Genomic DNA, 17,275 nt, shown 5'->3' with positions numbered 1-17,275 from the left:
CTGGTTAAAAAAAAAAAAACTCTAAGTGTTGTGGGAAATCCTGGGAAATTGGACTCACAGTTTGCATCGGCATTTATTCTTACAGGGCTTGTGTTTGCTTTATAGCAGGTCACCAATAAAACAGAAATTTCACACTTGATGCCACTTTTACTGTCATTCGTAGGAACTTGTGTATCACATTCATCCCCCATGGTCTCCAGCCCCTAACGACTTATTAAGGGCACCCCGCAACCCCTCCCCTGTGCTATTAACAGTAGAGGGAGGAGCCGCTTAGTAATTCTACACCTGTTCGAGTCTCCGCCCACCAACTTGTTAAGCTTCCCAAACAAGTGTAAGGCCAAGCAGGAGAACTTAGTCTCTGGAGCTGGGGCAGGCGGTGGTTCTGGTCGCCACTGGGGTTGGCTTTGAGGAGTTTTGTTCAGAGTCTCCAATGAATCTACTACAATGGCCGTTGATGACAGCAATTTATATTCCAGAACAAAGAACAAGCTAAATTCATCTCAAAATGAATTTAAATCATTGAGACGGAGCAGCCTGCCACTTGAACTTCCCGTCGGAAATCACATTAAAGGAAAACTTCAACGGAACATCAAAAACCTGGAACCTTTTCACCTGAGGCGTCCCAAAAAGAGACCGTCCATTTTCCCAGGTAGGAAATGTTTGAGTTCGTGCTTTCCTTTTTAAAATGAAACAAACAAACAAAAAAGCATCCTATACTATCAAATGTAATGAACTTGGGTATTTTTTGACGGCCGGAACTGCAACTTAAGCGTGACCTTAAGGAGTTAGAACCATCTCTCAATTATGTCCTTGAAGAGTTAGAGCTGTCTTTGCATTTCAAAGCGCCGTGTGTCTTTTTCCTTTTATCTGATTGGCTGCGAGTCCTTTCAGGCTCTATTGTTGATAGGCAGCTGGGCAGTTGTGGTTTGTCAGCATCCACCGGTTTCTGGAACTGCTTTGCTCGCAAGCCTGAGAATTCTGTGTGGCCTTGCATGCCCAAGATTGGATTGTTGAGCGAAGCTGACTTTCTTTCTTTCTTTCTTTTCCCTTTTTTCTTTTTTCTTTTTTTTTTTTAATGTGCACCCAGAAATCAACAGCAGTAAGTTCTCTGGTGCGTGCTTCAAATTCCAACCCTGCATCCGAGCCTGAGACCATTTGTAGTCACCGGCTCAAATCAACAACGCAGTTCCGGGGATGGGGGTGGGGTGGGGTAGGGGTGGGATGGGGTGGGGTAGGGGTGGTTTGCCGTTTTATTGCAGTTTTTTTTTTTAATGCAGAATAATTTAATGTCAATGCTGAGGGCTGGCTCAGTTGTGTTAGAAAATAACCCGGTCCAATATTATTTCGTAAACATTATATTGAGTTCCCTGGTAGCCGACTCTTTATACTGCTTTAGGGAATAAAGTAGAAAATAATTTGGAGACCTAGGGGCACCAGGTCACAAACTAAAGTTGCAGTTCTTTTTTTTTTTTTTTTCTTTTCTTTTTTTCAGAGCTGGGGACCGAACCCAGGGCCTTAGACAAGCGCTCTACCACTGAGCTAAATCCCCAACCCAAAGTTGCAGTTCTTTTATTTTCATTTTATACCTGTGTTTTGCCTTCTTGTATGTGTGCTTTCATGCCTGATGACTGTGGGGAACAGAAGAGAATTCCAGATCCCCTGGGACTGGAGTCACTCTTAGTTGTGAAACCACCATGTATGAGCTAGAAATCCCAATCCTCCAAAAGAACAAGTGCCCTTAACCACTGAGCCCCCACCACACACACACACACACACACACACGGTGTATGTGGAGCTGCTGCTGTAATGTATTTCTTCTTATTTCTCTGTTCTTGTGCTCTCTTGGTGGGAAGGGAATTGAGAAGACCGAGGTTAGAATCAGCCAGAGGATAGGAGCTTTGAATGTGTTAGTGAAGGAAAGATGTGGTGAGATGGCAGCTCCCGGAGGAGCAGCTTTTGGATGCTTAAGGAAAGCCATTTTTGGACCGAGTATCTCCAGGAAATGTAGTGGTTTGAATAAGAATGGCCCCACAGGCTCACGTATTTGAATGCTTAGGGAGTGGCCCTATTTGAAAGGTTTAGAAGTGTGGCCTTGGTGGTAGGGTGTCACTGGGAGTGGGCTTTAATGTGTCCAGAACCCAAGCCAAACCCAGTGGCTCTTCTCTCCTCCTGCCTTTGAATCCAGATGCAAAGCTCTCAGCTACTTCGCCAGCACATGTCTGCTTGTGTGCTGCTGCGCTCCCCACCATGACAATAATGGACTAAACCTTTGAAACTGTAAGGCATCCCCAATTAAGTGATTTCCCTTCTAAGAGTTCTGTGATCATGGTGTGGTGTCTGTTCACAACAATAGAACAGTGATTACGGTGGGTACCAAGCACTCAAACCCGTGGCTGGCAGGAATCACTCTCTTCACTTTCAGATGGTGTGTGTGTGTGTGTGTGTATGTATGTGTATGTGTGTATGTGCATGTATGTGTGAATGTGTGCATGTGTGTATATGTGTATGTGTGTGTATGTGTGTGCATATGTGAGTATGTGTGTATGTGTATGTATGTCTGTGTGCATGTATGTGTAAGTGTGTGTGAGTATGTGTGAATGTATGTGTGAGTGTGTATGTGTGTATGAGTGTGTGTGTACATGTGTGTATGCATATGTATTTGTGTGTACATGTATGTGTGAGTGTGTTTGTGTATATGTGTATGTATGTATATGTGAGAGTATGTGTGTATGTGTGTGAGTGTGTGCATGTGTGTATATTGTGTGTATGTATGTGTGTGCGCATGTATATGTGACTGTTTGTGTGTGAGTATATGTTTGTGTGTGTGAGTGTGTACATGTGTATTTATGTGTGTATGCAGGTATGTGTGAGTGTGTGCATGTGTGTATATGTGTATGTGTGTGTATGTGTGTGCATGTGTGAGTATGTGTGTATGTGTATGTATGTCTGTGTGCATGTGTATGTAAGTGTGTGTGAGTATGTGTGAATGTATGTGTGAGTGTGTATGTGTGTATGAGTGTGTGTGTACATGTGTGTATGCATATGTATTTGTATGTACATGTATGTGTGAGTGTGTTTGTGTATATGTGTATGTATGTATGAGTATGTGAGAGTATGTGTGTGTGAGTGTGTGCATGTGTGTATATTGTGTGTATGTATGTGTGTGTGCATGTATATGTGACTGTGTGTGTGTGAGTACATGTGTGAGTGTGTACATGTGTATTTATGTGTGTATGCGTGTATATGTGAGTGTGTGCATGTGTATGTATGTGTATGTGAGTGTGTGTGCAGGTCCCCTACTCATTTCTTCTACAGTCATAGCTTTCCTCCTGTCTGCTTTTGTTGGTTGGTCTCGGACCTGAATTTACATGTCACCATCCCTTCTGGGGTCTCCCACTGTCTCCAGCACAGCCCTGTTCCCATTTCCCCAAGGCTTAGAGCACCTCAGGCCTGAGCCATGGCCCCCACCTTGCCGTACAGTCACTCGGCCCTGCTGGGCACAGCCTCTTATCCTGGACTTTAAGGAAATTTCCCTCGCTGACACTGAGTTGACAGAACTGATTCGACCAGGTGAAGGGTGACACACTGAAGCCTGAGACGCTGGGTCTAGACAGTGTCTGGAGTGGCTGCCTCTGTATGCCCAGCCTCCTCCCAGCCACTGGGGCTGACTCTATTGTCTCTGGCCTTGTGCTTGTCTGTTTGGGGGGCTTTGGGGTAGAAGTGCCCACGGTTGAACCTAGCGTCTCATGCGTGCACTGGGTAAGCGCTCCCCCACTGAGCTGTATCCCAGACCTTTTTTTTTTTTTTTAACTTTTTAAAAAGATTTTAATTTTCATTTGTTTGTGGTTGTACATGTGCTCGTGAATATGGGTGCAGAAGGCGGGGGGAGAGGGAGGCAAGGGGAGGAGGGAGGTGTTATATACTCTGGAGCTGGGGTTATAGGAGGTTGTAGCCCCTGACATAGGTGCCAGGGACTGAACTTGGATCCTCTGGAAGATCTGAACTGCGGATCCATCTCTCCAGCCCCCTCTTCTTGCATTGTATTTTGAGGCAAGGTCCACTAAGTTGCTCATTCTGGTCTCGATCTCACTTACGCCAGGCCAGCCTTCAAGCTGTAATCCTCCTTTCTCAGCCTTTCGAGCAGCATATGACATGCCTGTGACAATGAACCCAGCTTGTTCTTGTTTTTTTCTGTCTATAGTTCCCTCTGTGAGTGCAGCATCAGGAGACAGACTGTGCCCACCCCCGCCACCTGGGGACCAGGGCAAGTTAGAGTTATCTGCCAACAGTCTGAACAACACTGGCTCTGCAAGTTCTACCTCCCTTCAGTTCCACTATGGCTCCACTGTCCACTTGCACCAACTGCTCCCCGCAGGGGGTGGCTGTGACGTATCCTTGACTGTCCATCCTGACCCGGAAGCACACACTGGTTGTTCTCAGTTTGTGCTGCTATACACGGACAAAGGAACAACAGACTTAATAAAGGGGTTGGGGCATGGGGGTTACAGAGTAAAGGTATCTTCCAAGGTTAATAAACGGAGCACTTGGTTGGGGATTTAGCTCAGTGGTAGAGCGCTTGCCTAGCAAACGCAAGGCCCTGGGTTCGGTCCCCAGCTCCGGAAAAAAAAAAGGAAAAAAAAAATAAATAAACGGCGCACTTGGGGCTGGGGCTGATCTCTTTGGACTGGATTGCAGTCTTTGCCACTGTGTCCCACTGGCCGCTCTGCTCACTGCCTGCTGAGGTCAACTGTCTTATGAGAAGCAAGACTTGAGAACACGTGTTCTAGTCACTGCTCCGCCCATTCCCATGTGCCCAAAGACAACTGGTGCCTCCACCTAAAGTCTCCTCTCTTCCGTAAGTGCTTCAGGGTAGGCTGGCCCAAGTCATTCATTCATATGTTCATTCACAAACTATTCATTTAGATCTTACATCGGCATGGCAAATATGCCTTCAAGGGTCTAACTCCCGTGTTACCTGTTTTGATCTCTATCATTTTGCCTCTGGGGCCATCTCGCCTGCCGGTAGTTACCTATCTAAAAGGTAACCTGTTTCTTTTATTTCTTAGTGATTCTTTGGGGAATCTTAGGATAGTCACTTGATTAGATAAACTATAAGAAATAGCAAATCTGTCTACTGACTCCAGCCCTGCCCGGTCCCCAGCCCCGCCCCCGTCCCCAGCCCCGCCCCTGTCCACAGTCCTGCCCCATCCACAGCCCTTTGCCCATCCCCTCCTTGTCTTTCCAGGCTTTGCCAGCTTCAGATGCCAGCTCTCCGCGCTTGCTTTACCAGGGTTAGGCATACGCACTGCCCTACCTCACCAGCACCAGCATAAGCTGCTGTGCCTCCCTTGTGAGCCCTCTGCTGGGTGGGTCCAGTCTTTGGACTGCTCCTTCTTTTAGCATTTATCTCACTGTATTGTAGTGGTCTCTTGTATTTGTCAATCTCCCACTAGCTGGTGGTTCAGGGGTCGTATAGGTCTTGTTAATCTGTCACAATGGCTGGCACTTATGTCACAATGGCTGGCACTCTTAGCATGTCTTCAGGAGATACACAGTTCAGGCTGTAAGCCTCCTGCTGTCCTTCCTCTGCCCTGCTGCCATCCAGAAGGCAGGCTGCCTCCTCGTCTCTATACACACACACACACACACACACACACACACACACACACACACACACACACACACACGGGATAGGGGTGTCCTTTTGCCCACACTTCCATTCTTTTTTTGGCCAGGAGGTCCAAGTCCACTCATTCATCTTTTTTTTTTTTTTTCTTTTTTTCGGAGCTGGGGGCCGAACCCAGGACCTTGCACTTGCTAGGCAAGCGCTCTACCACTGAGCTAAATCCCCAACCCCCACTCATTCATCTTTTGTAATCACTTAGAATTCTTCCTCTCCTTTTCATCTCCTTCTCACCAGTTCCTTCCTTTACGTGAGCCCCTCCCCTTACGCCATTCTCCTCCTTTACGTGAGCCCCTCCCCTTACGCCATTCTCCTCCTTTACGTGAGCCCCTCCCCTTACGCCATTCTCCTCCTTTACGTGAGCTCCTCCCCTTACGCCATTCTCCTCCTTTACGTGAGCCCCTCCCCTTACGCCATTCTCCTCCTTTACGTGAGCCCCTCCCCTTACGCCATTCCCTTCCTTTGTGCCAGTCGCTCCCTTGGCTGCCAATACTGTTAATACTCTTGGAAACAGACTATACTAAAGCGGGACTTATGTATTATGTCTTTTGAACAGGGACTATCTCATTTGTCCTTCAGTGGCTTGATGGAGGAGATAATTGCACAAAGTAGGGATCCCTTCAACATTTGGCGGTAAATAACAACTGTGGGCTGATTCCCTGAAACTGTGAGCCAAAAGAAAGCTACCCCTTTAGGATTTCGGTCAGGCACTTGGGTCACAGAATGCAGGGAAGGCATCAAGGGTCCGTGTCTCCATGAAAGACTGAAAGGGCATTTGCTCCCTATATATTTCGCAGCAGAGACCACAACCATGAACCTGGCTTAATTAAAGAAAGCAAAGGAGGGTGCTGATCTGAACACTCCAGCCCACAGGTTTTTGGGGTGAAAGTGAATCTCGAAGCCTCTACCTAGGAGATGGGGTGGAGCCCGTGGTGGGCTGCTCATTCAGGAATTTTAAGCAAAGGAATTGTGTGTTAATCTGCTCTGTGTTAAAATCTCCTACCAATTTTACAATTATGTGTTCTAAAAGCACAGAGCCATCTGCCAGGGGGAGTCAGCTTGACTTCCCAGTGAAGATGAAGTCATCGTGGTTCCCTGGAGGGTGAGGGAGCCTGGGTAGTGCTCACTGTTGGGCCACCATATTGACTGACATCACTGGTCATCTTGAACTCGTAAATCAATTCCATATGTGGTCATTCGTGCCTATAATCCAGTACTTGAGATGCAGAGGCAGGATTGCAAGTTTGAGGCTAGCCTGGACTATGTAACAAGACCCTGTTTTCAAAAGAAAAAAGTTCCAAAATTGCTTTGTTCCTTCTCTTGCTGTGTGAAATTTGCAATAAGAAACAAAGGTACGAGAAGTGCAGCAATGAGATGCTCTCTGAGCACTCTTATGTTGAACATCCTCACCAGCAGTCCCCCCACCCCCGCCCTCCACCCTCGGCCAGCCAGACTGTGAGGGGTGAGCCTGCAGACAGGGGCTCTCCTCAGAGCCTCTGCCCAGGGCACTGTGGGGACAGGCATGCTGAATGCTGTTGGGTTTTGTTTTTAGACAGGGTCTTACGGTTGTTGCTGGTTCATCTGCAACTCACCGTGTAGATCAGACCGGCCTCAGACTAATAGAGATCCGCCCGCCTCTGCCTTTCAAGTCCTAGGATTAAAGGTGTGCACCACCACATCAAGCTCCAAGTTGAACATCTTCAATATAAAACTTCAGATCTGAAGGGCCGCTGCACACGGGGACAGTTTTGAGCGTTCACTCGACACCGCGCATGGGAAGTTCTATACCTACCTTTATGCAATGGTCACGACCTAACTCTTATTGCGGGCACACTAAAAATGTCACACACGTTTACCTCTAGACTTTGTATTGAAGCTGCGTCTGGACCATAAATGTGCTTGTACTAATATCGGGCCATCTGAAACACTTCCGGCCCCATTTCCAATGTCGGTGCTGGAGCACCTGAACTTTGTTCTCTGATGTATTTTTGTCGTCTCAGAGCCCCATGGAATGACATTTCAGTGGCATCTGTGGGGACAACAGAGACCTCGGCCAGTCCCTTTGTAAACACTCACTGTTCCTATAGTGTTTTCTGGACTTGGGCTCTGTCCCCTCAGGCCGGGTGGTCATACCGCGTGGCTCCTTCACCGCTCTGTCCCCAACATAGTTTTGCATGTGACCTGCCTACGTGGGGCTAGAGTCGTCAGGCCAGTTTAAAAAAAGCCACAGGTGATGAGTGTCACCGCCCACTCCGTCACCACCTCTCCGTCAACCACACCCTGCCTGTCTGATCCAATGGCTTCCTTAGAAAGCCACTTTGCTTAAATAATACAAGTTGTTTGTTGTCATAGTTACTAAGGGAATAAAGATTTGTCTTTATTTTATACATTTATTTATATTTATTTATAAATCGAATTTCACGATACTCTTCTACCCCGTACTTTGAAGAAAACAAACTGCGGATAATCTGTATTTATGGCTCTGTAGTCACTGACTTACCTGGGTCTGATCTAAACACTGTTCGTTCCATGTGTGGCTTTGCAGATGTGTGTGTGTGTGTGTGTGTGTGTGTGTGTGTGTGTGTATGTGTGTGTGGTCACAGATCTTCTGCACACCGTCCTCCCCTCCCTAAGATTTATTTACTTTATATTTTGTGTGTGTGTGTAAGTGCTTGCACATACGCCTGTGCACCATGTGTGAGTATTGCATGGGTCACATACTAGGGCGTCGGAGGTGATCACGAGCCACCATGTGGGTGCTGGGAACTGAACAGAGTCCTCTGGAAGAACAGCCAGTGCTCCTGACCACTGAGCCATCTCTCCAGCTCCTGGAGCATTATGTTTAGATTTCGTGTATCAGAAATGTATGAGTTTGGGTGCTCAGATTTTTCTGGAACCCGTGTTTCTGTGGTACCCCCAACAGCTGTACTAACATCGTATCATCTGATACAGAATCTGAAACTGGCCAGGGAGTACCTTCTTACCAGAGGGCCCTAGGACTTGTCACAAACCCTTATCAGGACTTCTGCTAAGTCTCTCCTTGCAATCTGTGTCTCGATAAACTAGTCATGGGGAAAGTGTCATAAGTCAACATCCCTTCCCCAGGGCCTGGAAAGAGTCTCCTGCTTTTTGAGGTGTCCGAATCCTTACCAAGCTAAGAGAATAATTCACTCGTCAAGGTAAAGTATTATTTTTCCTTTTTTTTTTTTTTTTTCCGGAGCTGGGGACCGAACCCAGGGCCTTGCGCTTCCTAGGCAAGCGCTCTACCACTGAGCTAAATCCCCAACATGTATTATTTTTCAAGTAACAGCTCTGGGAGGGCCTTTTGCAGAACCCTGGGATCCTGGGCTGGGAGACTGGAGTCTCAAAGTCTAGTCTACAGTTAGGCTTCCTTCTGCATTGTTAATGTCTTCCCATGTATGTCTGATATTTGTCCCGTTTCCTGGTCAAGTATTGGCTCCTTTGAGCTGGAGAGATGACTCAGTGGTTAAGAGTACTGACTCCTCTTCCAGAGGTCCTGAGTTCAATTCCCCAGCAACCACATGGTGGGTCACAACCATCTGTAATGGGATCTGATGCCCTCTTCTAGTGTGTCTGAAGACAGCTACAGTATACTTACACATAATAAATAAATCTTATATATAAATAAATAAGAGTTGCTCCGTTAAGTGGAAAGACTGTCAAACATTACCCTCATTCATTCTCACTGTTCACAATGGATATACGTGAGCCGTTTTGCGTCGCAGCCCTCCTTTGTGGCTGCACCTGACCCTGTACTCTCATCTGCATCGCCCCTGAAAAGCCTAGTATGGCCTCTGACAGAAAGGAAACTGAACAGAAACTCAAGGGGTTTTTTGGTTTGCGCTTGCTGTTTTGTTTGTTCCTGATAGATCCTTGATTTACAAGCCTGTTCTATAAAAGCAAGGGGAGGAAAGGAATACCCCACTTCTTCTTTTCAAGGTTCCATCCCTAAAAACGAAGTTCCACAGCTCTTTACAGATAGTTTTAACTTTTTTACATTGTTTCATTTTATTTTATGTATGTGAGTGTTTTGCCTGCATATGTGTGTGTGGGGAGGGGGGCTGTACATCACGTGCATGCAATGCCTGAGAAGGCATCCAATTTCCTGGAACCAGAATTACAGCCATATCGTGGGTGCCGGGAACTGAGTCCCAGGTCTTAATGCAGAAGCAGCCAGTGTACTCTTAACTGCTGAACCATCTTTCCGGGGTCCAGTTTTGTTTTCATTTTTCAAAGGGTAGAATTCTGCCACAGACAATGAATGGACCTGGGTGGATGGGAACTTAAGTCCTTAGAAATAAAAGCTAACAATACAAGTGAAATACCAAGGGTCCAGTGACCAGAAGTTAGTGGGCTCTGGATGCTCGGGTGGGGGATGGGGGTGTGGGTGGGGGTGAGGGGTGTGGGGGTTGTCTGCACAAGCGTCATTGTTCAGGAATGCAAATATATAAGTGGACATATTCTCTTTCATTATTAATTTTATCCATCCCAAAATGAAACTGCTCTCTGTGACTCCTCAAAAGAAATATTGCTGGAATGTTGTTACTTTTAAGAACAATGTATCTGGCTAGAGAGATGGTTCAATGCTCAAGAGCACTGACTGCTCTCCGGACAGAACCACTGTCAGTTCCCAGCACCCACAGGCAGTTCACTCCCTCTTCTGGCCTCCACAGGTACTGCACACACATGGTTGCCATACACACATGTAGGTATACCTCATACAGATAAAATAAAAATAAATAAATCTTTAAATAAAAAGCTTCCATTAGAGAGAGAGAGAGAGAGAGAGAGAGAGAGAGAGAGAGAGAGAGAAGCTAAATACGGTTCGGGAGGATGTAAGCGTCTCAGAGGCACACATTGCTTAATTTCTGCTAAATTAGAAGTGATTTGCTGCTTGGAGTGTAGCTGTTCGGTTCCTCAATCAGAAGAGGTGATAGAGCCTTTTGCTTAAGTTAATATTTGTAGTGATGACAGAAGCTTTTTATTGGCAATAGATCACTTCCTGATTTCTACAGCAGAGTATTCAGCACACCACACAAACACAGGTGGGTGAAAGGAAAGAAAATGGTCCAAAGTGATTTCGGGGGGCAGCTGGGCGGGGGCAGAGTAAGAATGCAAGGATCTGCACCAAGAGAGTGATGGGGGAAGTGAAGGTAGGGAAGAGACATGGATTTTTTAAGACAAGAGAAACAAGATAATGTGGCTGTCCCACACACATTCACAGTTGCTTCCCCCAGCAGGGAACAGAAGTGTTGTATTGTGAAAGGCTTGTTAACATAATCAGGTAGTCTGCAGATATGGGCCTGTATCTGGGCGCTAGGTTGGAGTGGATGGGAAATTTGGTTGATGTCATCTACTAAGTTAGAAAGGTCTACCACTGAGCTAAATCCCCAACCCCAGTGCTGAGAGATCTAAACGGTGCTGAACGCTGGCGCCTTGGTGCAGTTCTCTTTGCCCCGTGTGATCTGCACCTCGTTGCGTATCCCAGTGACCGCATCTCACTATAGCATCCTTAACGGATGCAGCTTACAAGGGAGCAGTGCTGGTTGTTTTCATCGCCTTTGAAAATGAGTGTGTCGAGAGGGACGGGAAGTAGAAAATCCACTACTCTGTCTGCCGCTCTAGTTGAGCTCCATGTTTAGGAGCTTCTTTCTCATTGTGGAAGTTCATGATTTAAAACGCCGTGAAATGCATTAAAACGCAAAAGGGGCCACACAAAATTCACATTTAGTCAGTCGACTGGAATTCTGTCCCTTCCCTGAACTACAATGTTTATGAGCCCCTAATCTCCTCTACACTGTAATTATGATCTCAGTGGACCACCCTGAGGCATGTACTCATTGCTGAACGGGGCTGGTGCATAACAGCTGTTTAAATGCTATGCAATAGGACTGGGGAGTACTGTGGAGTTTTAAATAAAACTATAAATGTGAAACCGTGAATTTTATCCAGAGTGGCATTGTTTCTCTCCTTAGTGTTTAAGCAGTAGTTGCCAGAGAGAAGGGGGGGAGGGGAAGGGGAGGGAGAGGGAGAGGAGAGGAGAGGAGAGGAGAGGAGAGGAGAGGAGAGAGGAGAGGAGAGGAGAGAGGAGAGACTTACTCCTTTATTAGCAGCCTCTATTACTGACCCATTTCCAAAACATTAGTGTTAATCCACTCTTGGAGCCACTGTTTCTGCCAACCTTTATCTGTTTGTGCGTTTTGCTTTATTGTTGAGACAAGGTCTGGTATGTTGCCTCAGACTCAGTTCCAAAGACTGGCATGACAGGCATGCGCCTCGGGGAGTTAGCTTAAGGCCCCGTTTTTTATTACCACACCCATGAAAATTAAAGTTCAATGTGGGTTTTGGAAAGAACATACAAAATATAGAAATACTCTACTTCTAAATTATTAGAATTTGATTTGGGGATAACGATATATATATATATATATATATTTTTTTTTTTTCAAGTTCCTTGGAATCCTTAACCTGGGATGTTTGCCAAGTCTAAACACTGACAGCTGTTTTACCCAGTTTTCAAAGTCAGTAAAACTTGCGTCATCTCTCTGACAGACATTATCTTTCTTTTCTTTTCTTTTTTTTTTTTTCCTGGAGCTGGGGACCGAACCCAGGGCCTTGTGCTTGCTAGTCAAGCGCTCTACCACTGAGCTAAATCCCCAACCCCTATCTTTCTTATTTAAATGGACTTTTGAGGATCTCCTAAGTCGTACCATCTGTCTTTATGTCATTTCCAACCCTCCCTCTTCCCTCTGCTCCTCCCGTGCCTCCCTACTCCCTGCCACATGTACGACCTTTTTCTGTCTATTATTATTACACACATATACAACCTCCCGACCCTGTTTGGTATTGCTCATATGTACCTGTGTTTAGGCTGACCACTTGGGACTAAATGACCTACCAGGAGACTAATCCCAGGTGAAAATGGACTCTCCCTCTCTCCCTCTCTCTTCATCTAGGAGTGAGGCCTTGTGAAATTTCGGCAGCCCATGCTGCCACGTTGGCTGCTATCGACATTGTGGTGGTTTGACTATGCTTGGCCCAGGGAGTGGCACTATTAGGAGGTGGGGCCTTGTTGGAAGAAGTGTGCCACTGTGGGCATGGGCTTTAAGACCCTGGTACTAAGCTCCCTGGAAACCAGTCTTCTCCTCTTTGCCTTTTGAACAAGATGTAGAACTCTCAGCTCCTCCTGCACTGTGCCTGCCTGGATGCTGCCATTCTGCCTCGATGATAATGGACTGAACCTCTGGATCTGTAAGCCAGCCCCAGTTAAATGTTGCTCTTTATGAGTTGCATTTGATCATGGTGTCTCTTCACAGCAGTAAAACCCTAACTAAGACAGACATTGTGTGAGTCTTGGTTGTGTGAGCATATCGTTCATGTCTTCTGGGTGCAGTTTCCCCATTACAGCTCTGTCACAGCACACATGTCCTGGTCCCCTGGCCTCAGTTAACCTTTCACACGATGCTCTTGGGCTTTGACTTCCTACTTATCACTCGTACAAGCGTGACTTTGAGTCTTAAGGATTTGCTCCACTCTTTATGGCTTTAACTGCAGAAGCTGGGTGACTGTTTTGGGGGGGATTGTTGTGGTTTGCCCTGGAGTTATCTGTATTTTGATGCTAATTCTGCTGCCCCAAGGACAGCTGCCCTGCCACATACTCAGGACTCAGGTGACTTCACCAGAACCTTCTCCCCATTTAATTTGTAAAATACAGGTGAGGGCAGGTATGGGATAGAAGAAGGCCTGTCATTGGACGAGAAGGAAGGATGGGCGGGAGAAAAGTTTGAAGAAAGAGGAAGAGACTGGAATGGAAAGAGGAGAGACCGGAGGGACAGAGAGGGTAGCCACGGAAGAGAGAAAATGGAAGCTGGCGTTAAGATCCCACTCTGTGTATTTACAGGTTGTTATTAATGTTCTTAAGGGGTGGATGTGTACTGGGCTTTGTATGTTTGGGTGGGTAATTATATCTTACCAATTGGGTCAAAGGTTATTGTGTTGTGTGTTTTTTTCATGTGGAAAATTGAGTTTGGGAGAGTGTGTGGTGGCAGAGGGGCCGCCACGGAATTGGGATGTGTGTTTCTGGCAAGATATCTACCAGACACCTTGGGGCACTGATCTAGAGGGGGGTAAAAGACAGTTTTTATTTTTTTTATAATTTTACAACAACAGGGGGTTGAAGAATATATGCAAGAAAACTACTCCCTTGGCAGGGAGCACAACAGAGAGTCAGAGAATTAATGAATTATGAAAATAACTGTACCGAAGGTCGGCGCCCTTTTAACAGACGAAGAAACACAGAGCTGCACAGACAGCTTGTAGCACGCTCTGCCGGCGTCTGAGTGTCACAAGCTCATCACAGAGACCCAGAGAGGACATCTGGGGCATTTCTGTGGGGAGAAAAGAAAAGAGTGAAGAGCGCTCACACCTTTGCTGCGGGGCCAGGCATCTCCCTATCCGCGCTGTTCGTCTCTGAGTCCTTCCGGTTGCTCAGACACTGGTGATTGGTGCAGCTGGATGGAGACGCATGGGTAGCAGCATCCAGATCTTCGATGGCTTCAATTTTCAGTTCATTCTTCAGACAGAAAATGTGTTTCTTTGAAGAGAACAGCATCCCGTGTGAGAGAGGGGGGTCTTGGTTCATTTGGCTTTGGTATCTTCCAAGAGAAGAGCAAATAGCTGGGCTCCTATATAAACGTCTCTGGAGGGGAGAGGTCGATAGCTATGTCTCCTTTGAAAGACAAGCTTAGTTCATGGTTCTTACTAACTGAGCACCGTGCTCTCTTGTCTTTCAAAGGAAAGTCAGGTGTATCTTGGAAAAATAACTTAGTAAATGTTAAGAAAGAAAATTTAATACAGGACATAAAAAAATTTTGTTTACAACTTCTTAGCTTCTAGTTAACCCGTGGGGTTATCAGATTTCAGCGAGCACTCCCAAAAGATGTCGCCTTATTACTTTGTGTGCTCTTCAGTTTAAAAAGCTACCCACCTGAAAGTCCTGTATCCACCTGAAACTCGTGAAGAGACCGGCAAAGACCTAAGAAACAGTGAATACTAGTGAACTGATATTTGGAAAAGGCGCTGAAAAGAATACATTTGTAAAGAGATAGCTGAATTTCTTAAGTTCAGAAACTGGAAGATAAGGGAGTGGTCGTTTACTTTGGTGTGGCTTTACTGTAATGGAGGTTGCTCCGGATTCGGTATAGCCTACTTAACCCCTTTGACCCCACCCCCATCCCCACCCCAGTCCCTCCCTGCCCCCACCCCCACCCCCACTAAAACAAAACAAACCGGAGAGGAACAATTGCGGAAGAGAAACTCACATCAATTCCAACAACCCAAATGTTGGCTGGGAGCATTTTTTTTTCTCATGGGTTGCCAGACGCTGTGATGTCTGAGCTGTTCAAGGGCAGCATGTCCTCCGGCTTCTGAGCTTGCTTCTGCTAATGCTCTACTGGGGCCATTTGTGGGTTTGTGTCTCACTGTCTCTCGCCCGTGGAATCAGACGTGGAATTCAAGCTCCCTTCCTTGGTTTCTGTGAATAAAACTCAAACACAAAAGTGTCCCTATGCAGATTTCCAGGCTATCAAGAGAGGAGACTCTACGATTAATATACTCAGTACAAGAAACTTTTATATAATACTTATACTGGCTTTGTTTGCTTGTTGGGTTTATTGTTTTGCTCTGTTTGTGTGTTTGTTTGCTTTTAGATAATGTTCTGAGCTAGTCCGGGATTCTGTGTAGATCAGGCTGTACTTGAACTCACAGAGATCTGCCTGTCTCTGCCTCCTGAGAACCAGGACTAAAGGCATGTGCCACCACACCCTGTTTCTTGTCGAGGTTTTATCTGGAGACAGGGTCTTGCTATGTAGCCCAGGATGGCCTCAAACTCTTGGTGCTCATGTCTCAGTCTCCTTAATGCTGGGATTACAGGCACGAATCACTGTGCAGGGGCTAGATGTCCCCATTCTTGAAATACCTTGTCAGCCACCTTAATGTTTGAGATTTCCCTGTACTTGCTCTGTCAATGTGCTGTAGCCTGCCGGTCAGTCTCAGTGAGCCTTTCAGATTCTTTCACTGTGTCCTCAGCATCTCCCTCTCATCTTCCGTTGGCCTGTTCTGCTTCTTCTGGTATCTGGATGTCTATGCTCTTTTTATCAGACCTGTCACTGATCTCCCAAAAACCAATCCAAAGTCCACCTGAGATGACTGCCTTTAAGCTTGTGGTCACCCTGAGCGCTCATGAGAACCAGGAGCTTGTGGTTACTGAGAAACACACATTTTATTTATTTAAATCTTGTGCACTGATGGTACAAATAGAGCTCCAGATAGGTAGATAGGTAGGTAGGTAGGTAGGCAGGCAGGCAGGCAGGCAGACAGACCGACAGACAGACAGACAGCGAGTTTAATCTGGTTCTAGTAGAGCGGGTCTTCAGATTAACCTGCTGCAGAGAAACCCTAGTCTGGGGAGACTTTTTCTGGATGATGCAAACACCCTTTAACCCTATACACATATAACAAACTTGACAGGATGGCCTCACAGTTGGAGATCAGGCTAACCTGGATCATCACTGTCACCCAGACGTCCTTACAGGGATCACATCAGATTAGAAGCCTTTTCAGTAAAGCTGTATGGCACGTTCACCCCTGAGGGATAAAACTCGGGATCCATGGGGCTGGGGATTTAGCTCAGTGGTAGAGCGCTTACCTAGGAAGCGCAAGGCCCTGGGTTCGGTCCCCAGCTCTGAAAAAAAGAACCAAAAAAAAAAAAAAAAAAAAACCTCGGGATCCTCCAGTCTCAGGAGGATTTGCCTGATATGAACTTTTCAGTGATCCTTTGAGCTAAGGCACTCGAAAGGCAAAGTTTGTTCTGGGAAAGCGAGTGAGCCTCGCTGGCTGTCTCCCTGCTGCCTGAACCAGGAACTGTGTAAGAGGCCCTGGAATGTCCTGAGCTAACAGGTTTTCACACTGCTCCGTATTTTTAAGATTCGGAGCAGTGTGAATTCACTTAAAAGTCCACAAATTTCTGGGGTTGGGGATTTAGCTCAGTGGTAGAGCGCTTGCCTAGGAAGTGCAAGGCCCTGGGTTTGGTCCCCAGCTCCAAAAAAAAGAACCCCCCCCCAAAAAAAATCCACAAATTTCTAAGATTTGTGAGTTGTGAGGAATCCTATGGGCAGTGTGACGGTAGTTGACTGCACCTTTAAAATCCAACTCGATTCATGCCTATTGCCCTATTGAAAGCAAATGTCCTCATCGAAAATCAGAAACTGATTAGAAATCCGTTACTAAGTATATAGTTGTTGGTATTAGGCACCTGTACATCTTGTATAAGTAATGTATTTTATTTTAAAAATGACAGTGTACCAACTCTACCATGTAAAGAAATATGCATATGCACCCGCTCCTTCTAGTAAATTTTACTTATGTTTATGTTATCTCCCGGCCTTAAGTGTTAGTTTTTTTAAAAAAAAATTTTATTGTTGGGGTTGGGGATTTGGCTCAGTGGTAGAGCGCTTGCCTAGCGAGCGCAAGGCCCTGGGTTCGGTCCCCAGCTCTGAAAAAAAAAGAAAAGAA

General features: G+C 46.2%; 1 protein-coding gene across 4 annotated transcripts in view; it reads left to right on the top strand.

Moving 5' to 3' along the window:
• Fry (FRY microtubule binding protein) overlaps positions 1-17,275 on the top strand; it is a 394,540-nt gene that overhangs the window by 88,331 nt on the left and 288,934 nt on the right. For 2 of the 4 annotated variants that reach the window (XM_087578221.1, XM_087578220.1), the window contains exon 2: positions 477-649. Coding sequence is in view for 2 of the 4 variants with exons in the window: in XM_087578216.1 (XP_087434342.1) it covers positions 445-649 (205 nt within the window). In the remaining 2 variants the exon portion in view is untranslated. Of the gene's footprint in view, positions 1-353; positions 650-17,275 lie in introns of those variants that run through there. The other 2 variants (XM_087578216.1, XM_087578215.1) reach the window with 1 other exon arrangement.

This window comes from Rattus norvegicus, chromosome 12, assembly GCF_021556685.1.
Source record: "Rattus norvegicus strain SHRSP/BbbUtx chromosome 12, alternate assembly SHRSP_T2T, whole genome shotgun sequence".
Taxonomy (NCBI): Eukaryota; Metazoa; Chordata; class Mammalia; order Rodentia; family Muridae; genus Rattus; species Rattus norvegicus.
The sequence above is the reverse complement of the archived record's forward strand: the minus strand, read 5'-3'. Positions and strand labels throughout refer to the sequence as shown.